The sequence below is a fragment of the Tupaia chinensis genome, unplaced genomic scaffold (genome assembly GCF_000334495.1).
Source record: "Tupaia chinensis unplaced genomic scaffold, TupChi_1.0 Scaffold144168_1, whole genome shotgun sequence".
Taxonomy (NCBI): domain Eukaryota; kingdom Metazoa; phylum Chordata; class Mammalia; order Scandentia; family Tupaiidae; genus Tupaia; species Tupaia belangeri.
The window spans coordinates 766,031-773,771 of record NW_006204024.1 but is presented as its reverse complement, the minus strand read 5'-3'; the positions used below and the strand labels follow the sequence as shown (position 1 = coordinate 773,771).

Genomic DNA, 7,741 nt, shown 5'->3' with positions numbered 1-7,741 from the left:
ACTGCCATGGCCGCCCTGGACCAGCCCACAGAGGCTCAGCCGCCGTCGCCGCGGCCCGCCAGCCCCTGCCGCACACCAGGTATTGGGCACTGCAGGCCGCGCGGGTGCGTGCCGAGTGGCAGGCTCCGGAAGCCTGCCTGGTGGGCTCAGCTCAGGGCCCGGCCAGGGGGAAGGTGGCCTTGGTGACGTCGCATCCCCCACAGCACTGATAGCCGAGCCCCAGCCCTCAGTGGGCAGCGCGGACACATGCCTCTCCGGTGTGTTTGTTGGGGCAAGGCCTGGAGACACATGGGCCTCCGGCCTCCGGCCTCTGTCCTGTCAGGGGGTGTTGGTGGGCCCCCCTGCCTGTGCCCGCTGCCCTGCCCAGCACGGTCCCCTCTCCGCCCCAGAGCCGGACAATGACGCCTGCGCACGTAGCTCCTCTCGGCCCTGCAGCCCCGTCCACCTCCACGAGGCCCACGCCAAGCTGTCCAGCAGCCCTCCTCGCGCCAGCCCTGTGAGGATGGGCCCCTCGTACGTGCTCAAGAAAGGTTCGGAGGGGCGGTGGGAGGCCAGGGCTGCTGGGGCTGGGAGTGGGAGTCAGGCCGCGGCTGCTGTTTCTGGGCTCGTTGCCGGGGAGGGCTGAGTGCGCCTCACATGGTGTGTCTCTGGGCCCCGGGACAGGAGTGGGGGCAGCCTCGTGTGTGGACAAGGGTGCTGAGGTGTGAGGAGGTGAGCTGCAGTGCCCACTCCTGCCCCCGAGAGCAGGGACCTGTTGGGCCTAGTCCTGTGCCATGTCCCCAGCCCAGGTGCTGAGCACCGGCAGCCGGCGGCGCAAGGAACAGCACTACCGCAGCGTCATCTCGGACATCTTCGACGGCTCCATCCTCAGCCTCGTGCAGTGTCTCACCTGTGACCGGGTGGGTGCCCGGGGCTGTAGAGGGCTGGACGGGTCCTTACTTGGGTCCTTGGGGTCTTTGCTCTGGCTGAGGTGGGGTAGGGTCTCCACCTGGTGCTCCCTGCCTTCAAGAGAGGGCCCTGGGTTTGGACTTTCATGTCCAGGGCCTGGGAGTGGGCTCAGACCTGTCACCTGCCAGCAGGGTATCAGCAGGTGGGTGTCAGGCTGACCTTCCACTGCACAGGTGTCCACCACTGTGGAGACATTCCAGGACCTGTCGCTGCCCATTCCCGGCAAGGAGGACCTGGCCAAGCTGCACTCGGCCATCTACCAAAATGTGCCAGCCAAGCCGGGCGCCTGCGGGGACAGCTATGCCGCCCAGGGCTGGCTGGCCTTCATCGTGGAATACATCCGCCGGTATGCTGCCCTGCCCCCCCGGGGCTGTAGGCAGGGCCTGGTCTAGCTTTTCTGGTGGGAGACAGGCTCTGCAGCAACATGGGGACATCCACAGGGACCAGGGCAGGGGCTGGCAGGGAGCTAGGCCAAAGGGTGTGCGGGGGACCGCAGGTGGGGGTGAGATGTGCCCATGGAGCTAGAGGGCAGGGGACAGTGGGGAGGTGACCAGGCGGGCTGAGCCCTCCCTGCGGCCGCAATGCCTGCTCCGCCATGGCCCCTCAGGGGAGGGAGGCAAGGCTTTGGGGGCAGAGGAGACCCCTCATCCAAGGATGTGGGGCCGGCTCCTGGCCTGTGCCCCCAGCCACCATGCCAAGCCCCTCTCTGGGCCTTCGGGTCCTGGGGCTCTGACCTGCAGACCTCAGCTGAAACCCCTGAGGCTTGCTCTTGCCCAGGGTCTGGCAGCTGTCTCCTGTCTCTGTAGGTTTGTGGTCTCCTGTACCCCCAGCTGGTTTTGGGGGCCGGTCGTCACCCTGGAAGACTGCCTTGCTGCCTTTTTTGCTGCTGATGAACTGAAGGGTGAGCAGCCTGGTGGGCGGGGGTCGTGTGCCAGCGTGCAGCCCAGGGCTCATGGGACACACAGCCTCGCTTTGCTGCCAAAGTCAAACCTGTAGGATTCCCAGCCCGCCCCAACATGCCTGCAGTGGCATGTTCTCCTAGCCCACCTCCTGTTTTTATTTTTTACCAGTTTGTTGAGCAAAAATGATACTGTGTTTTAGTGCGCATCTCCTTGACTACTGATGAGTCCGAACATCTTCTGTTAAGTGTATTGAGTGTCGTTTGTTATTTCAGATTTTCCCCTTTTTGTCTTTTTCCTGCCTTTCTTGTGACCATTTGGTGTCTTCCGTTTTAAAATAATTGACAGGACATGTGTACTTGGCAGAGAGAGGGGAAGAGAGCGCCCCAGTAGGGTGTGGCCACGCCACAGTCCCTTCTCCTCAGGATTTTGGGCACACGCACACTCACGCCCCACATGTTCTTGCAGCAGCTGGGACCAGGATTTGAACCATGGTCAGCTGTGTGGGATCTGGCTCTCTTAACCAGGCTATGGGCTCAGCTAAGATGCTGGCTATTTAGCATCTTAACCTTTGGCAAACTTTTTTTTTGTAAAATACATTTAACATGAAATGTACCACCACAACCCTCTTTAATGCGCTTTGAATATAAAGTGTACAGCTCAGCAGGACTAAGTACACATGTTGTGCGACCGTCACCACCATCCACCTCGAGGACCGTCACTTAACACAGCTGAAACTCTGCAGCTGCCAAACAACTGCTCCTTGTCCTGCCCTCCCTCTGGCCCCCAGCAGCCACCTTCCTCCCTCTGGCCCTATTACGAGTTGGACCACTCCGGGCACCTCCCGTGCGTGGATCATGCAGTACTCGCCCTCTGTGGCTGGCTGCTTTTCCTGAGGTTCATGTGGCGTGTATCAGAACCCCCACCTTCTTAGGCCACGTAGTACCCCACGGTAGGAGTGGGCCGCATCGTGTCCATCAGTGGACACCTGGCTGCTTCCGCGTCTCAGTGATTGTGAGTTATGCTGCTGTGAGCACAGGCGTACAATGCTCTCTTTTCTAACCATTCCGAATATATACCCAGAATTGGAATCGCCAGATCATGTGGTAGTTGTATTTTTAATTGTTTGAGGAGCTGCCATACTATTGGGTCATCGGGAAAGTCATGACACATTTTTGCATAGAAAAACAGAAAAATACATCATGCCTTTTCCTGTGACCCAATACGTTTCATAGTGGACACACCATCGTACATCTCTAGCAACAGCGCTCAAGGCCTCAGTTTCCCCATGTTCTCACCACCTCTCGTGTGTGTGCCTGTGTGTGCTTTTAGCGTAGCCGCCCTGATGAGTGGGAGGCGGTGTCTCGTCGTGGTTTGGATTTGTTTTCCCGCAATGACGGGTGATGAACGCTCTTTATGTGCTCCTTGCCATTTGTGAATCTCCTTAGAGGAAATGCCTATTCATCGTCTCTGCCCATCGTATGACTGGGTTATTTCACAGTTATTGTTGCGTTATAGAAGTTTTATATGTACTAGACCTTAGCCCCTATCAGATACATGATTTGTAAATACTTTCTCCCATTCTATATGTTACTTCGGATTGTGTTTTTTGATTCACAGTTATATATTTTGATGGAGTCAAATTTATTATTTCATTGTCTCCTGTGCTTTTGGTGTTGTAGCCAAGAAGTCATCGTCAACTCCACTGTCTTAAAACTCTCCCAGGGCCAGCAAGTGGCATAGTGGTTAAGGCACTGGACTTTCATATGGTTGACCATGGTTCAAATCCCAGACCTGGAGACTTGAAACTAACACTGGGCGTGTGTGCATGCGTGCCCCAAATCCTGAGAGGAGAATGGAGAGGGATTGCTGCGTGGCCTCCCCCCAGGGGGTGATTGCTCACTTTCTCCTTCTGTCTGTAGCAAGGGCACATAGCCTATAGCAAAAATCTTTCTCTAAAAAAATCCTTTTTCTTTATGTTTTCTCCTGTTTTATAGTTTTAGTTCTTCTTTTTAAAATTAAAAAAAAAAAAAAATAGGGAACCAGCAGTTAGTGTAATGGCTATGTTGCTGGACTCCCACGTAGTCAACCGTGGTTCGCGTCCCGGACCCAGTGGCTTAAAACTCAGGCCGGGCGCATGTGCGTGCGTGCCCAAGATCCCGAGAGAATGGAGGAGAAGGGGTTGTGGTGTGACCATCCCCCTGGGGGGTGATTTCTTGTTTTCTGTCTCTCTGTCTCTCTCTGTCTGTCTGGTGAGCACACACGTCCTATAGTGAAAATCTCTCCAAAAAAAAAAATTAAATTAAATTAAATTAAAAAATTAAATCAGAGAGTTCATGGACTTACCAGAGAGAAAGAGCGAGAGAGAAAGAAAGTAAGAAAGCACCCTCCATGGGGGATGTCACGTTGCAATCCGTTCTCCTCCGTCCCTCCTCTCAGGATTTTGAGCTTGCACGCCCATGTGCCTGGTGTGTTTCTCAAGCCATTGAGTCTGGGACTTGAACTGCACACTTGGTCATGTCAGATTCAGCCGCCCCCGGCACTGTGCCACCACTGGCCCTATAGTTTCAGCTTTTACATTTAGATCTTTGATTCATTTGAAGTTATGAGATCATCGGGAAAGTTATGACGTGCTTTTATGCAAAAATGTGTCATTACTTTCCCAACCACCCAATGTTTTTTGTAAATTACATAAGGTGGAACTATACATGAACGGTTTAAACACATTTTCTTTGTGCTTCTTTTTTTTTTTTTTTACCTTTTTTTTTTTTTTTTGCACATTTTATTTATTTGTTTATTTTATATTTTTCTTTTTTTGGAGAGGTTTTTGCTATAGGACGTGTATGCTCACCAGAAAAACAGAGAGAGACAGAGAGACAGAAAGCGAGAAATCACCCCCCAGGGGGGATGGCCATGCCTCAATCCTTTCTCCTCCATTCTCCTCTTGGGATCTTGGGTACACACACACAGGCGCCTGGCGTGAGTTTAAGCCACCGAGTCCGGGACTCGAACCGCAGTCGACTATATGGGAGTCCAGCAACATAGCCATTATGCTAACTGCTGGTCCCTATTTATTTGAATTTATATTTTATCACATGTCTTTCGAGCATACATTTCTTTTTTCAACACGAATACCATGCATGTCAGTCAAGATACGGATATTACTATATGCATTACCATCAGCAAATAGCTTCTCATTTTTTGTCAATCAAGCATACTTTCAACCTGTTTTTTCCGTCCCCTTCTCCATCCCTTCCTTCCATACTAAACCTTTTTTTCTTCACATTTTATTGATTCACAAAAGATCTTAAAGTATGGACAAAGCTAGAATCTAGTGACAAGTGCACTGTAAAGTTCTTCTGAAACAATTTTTTTTCTCTCTCCATTCCTCTTTTTACTAAAGAGATGTATGAACTAACTTATTTGCAAATAAATAAATAAGTTAATCTCAATTTGTGGTGCAAGGCAACAGATACTATTCTATTACCGAACTTACACTAATAACCATTCTGCCACAAAATCAGAATGCTCACAAATACTTTCCTATTGCAAAGGGGTCAGGAAGGGAAAATAGTTTGTTTCAGTGAAAAAAAAAATTTTTTTTTTGGAGAGATTTTTGCTATAGGGCATGTGCGCTCACCAGAAAGACAGAGGCAGAGAGACAGAAAGCAAGAAATCACCCCCCAGGGGTTGGCCACACCACAATCCCTTCTCATCCTCCTCTCAGGATCTTGGGCACGCATGCACATGTGCCCGGTGTGAGTTTAAGCCACTGGGTCTGGGGCTTGAACTGCTGTCGACTACATGGGAGTCCAACAACATAATTATTAAGCTAACTGCTGGTCCCAAAAAATTATTTTTAACAATTTGGTGAACCAAACAATTCAAAGGAAAACAAAAATCCTTAAATCTGGAAGACAAAGCATAGAAGAAAATCAGTAATGCTTTAGAAAAGAGTCATAGAGGGAACCAGCAGTTGGCGTAATGGCTATGCCTCTGGACTTCCATGTAGTTGACCTCGGATCAAGTCCCAGACCTGGTGGCTTCAACTCACGCTGGGCGCATGTACGTGCGTGCCTAAGATCCCGAGAGAAGAGTGGAAAAGGGATTGCGGCATGGCCATCCTCCCTAGGGGGTGATTTCTTGCTCTCTATCTCTCTGTCTCTCTCTCTGTCTCTCTGGCAAGTGCATGCGCCCTATAGCAAAAAACCTCTCAAAAAAAAAAAAAAAAGGTCATAGAATTCTATTTTATCAGTTCAGCCTCGTGTAGTCTCACTTTGTTGAATTTGCAGTGTTACTGTGGTCTGACCTTTCCATTAACATTCAGCATTATTACTGATATTTCAGAACTTGTCCTACCATTAAGTTGGCCTTTTTCTTGGTCATTTTTTATTCTCTTATTTGTCCGTCTTTAGTTTTCCTGGTATAATACTCCCTTCAGAAATTCTCGAAGAGCTGGTCTGGTGTTGGTAAATTCTTTTTTTTTTTTAATGTATATACCACATTTTATTTATCCCTTTATATGCTTTTTTTCTTTTTCTTTTTTAAAATTTATTTATTGTCATTATAATCTTGTTTATATTACATTGAATCACATATAAATTTACAGTGTATTACATTTCTTTTGGTGTTGGTAAATTCTTTCGGGCTTTGTTTATCTGAGAATGTTTTTATCCTTTCTTCCCACGTGAAGGATAATCTTGCCGAAAACAGTATTTTGGGTTGAAATTGTTTTTCACTTAACACTTTGAATATATTTTCTCATTCTGTCCTTGCTTGCATTGTTTCCAGTGAGAGGTCCGATGTTAGCCTGATGGGATAGCCTTTGAAAGTAACTTGATGTTTTTCTCTTGCCAGTTTTAGTATCTTGTCTCTGTCTGTGGTTTTGGTCAGTCTGGCTGTGATGTGCCTTGGAGCATTTCTTCTTGGGTTGATTCTCTGTGGGGTCCTTTGTATTTTTGGGATCTGGTTATTTGAATGCCTCTCTAGGTTTGAAAGTTTTCTTCCAGGATTTCATGGAGTAGATCATCAATGCCCTGATTAGTTTCTTCCCCTCCTGGGATACCGATTATATTACCGGATGTTTGGCCGTCTAATGGTATCTAGTATTACTTGTCGTTATTTTCTCAGTCTTTTTGGTGAATTTTTCTAGGTCAGAGGTTCTGTCTTCTACATCTGAGATTTGATCTTCTGCATATCTAACCTGCTTTTAATACTTTCAAGGGAGGTTTTGATTTCCTGTATTACAGCCTTCATCTCTAACAGCTCTGATTCTTTTTTATGGTGTGTATTTCCTCTTTCAGATCATGGAAGAACTTCCTCATCTCCTGGAACTTGTTGTCTCTTTTCTCCTGCATTTTCTAGAGTTTGTTGTCTCTCTTCTCTTATATCTCTGTTAGCTTTGTCACTATGAATATCCTGAATTCTTTTTTTTTTTTTTTTTTGGAGAGGCTTTTGCTATAGGGCATGTGTGCTCACCAGAAAGACCGAGAGAGACAGAGATACAGAAAGCAAGAAATAACCCCCCAGGAAGGATGACCACATCGCAATCCCTTCACCTCTGTTCTCCTTTCGGGATCTTGGGCACGCACGCACATGCCTCCAGTGTGAGTTTAAGTTGCCGGGTCTGGGACTTGAACTGCGGTCGACTACATGGGAGTCCAGCGACATGGCCATTATGTCAGCTGCTGACCCCTGAATATCCTCAATTCTTTTTTCTTTTTTGGAGAGATTTTCGCTACAGGGCGTGTGTGCTTGCCAGACAGACAGAGAGAGACATAGAGATAGAAAGCGAGAAATCACCCCCCAGGGTGGATGGCCACGCTGCAATCCCTTCTCCTCCTTTCTCCTCTTGGGATCTTGGGCATGCACGCACGCACACGTGCCTGGTGTGA

The 7,741-nt window shown here is 48.9% G+C and overlaps 1 protein-coding gene across 1 annotated transcript in view; it reads left to right on the top strand.

The window, feature by feature from the left end:
* Positions 1 to 7,741, top strand: part of USP20 (ubiquitin specific peptidase 20) — a gene marked incomplete in the record, with an annotated part of 41,045 nt that overhangs the window by 23,652 nt on the left and 9,652 nt on the right. Inside the window, 5 exon segments of the mRNA XM_014583215.2 lie at positions 1 to 79; positions 390 to 530; positions 784 to 899; positions 1,122 to 1,294; positions 1,755 to 1,849. Of these exon segments, the coding sequence (XP_014438701.1) occupies positions 1 to 79; positions 390 to 530; positions 784 to 899; positions 1,122 to 1,294; positions 1,755 to 1,849 (604 nt within the window).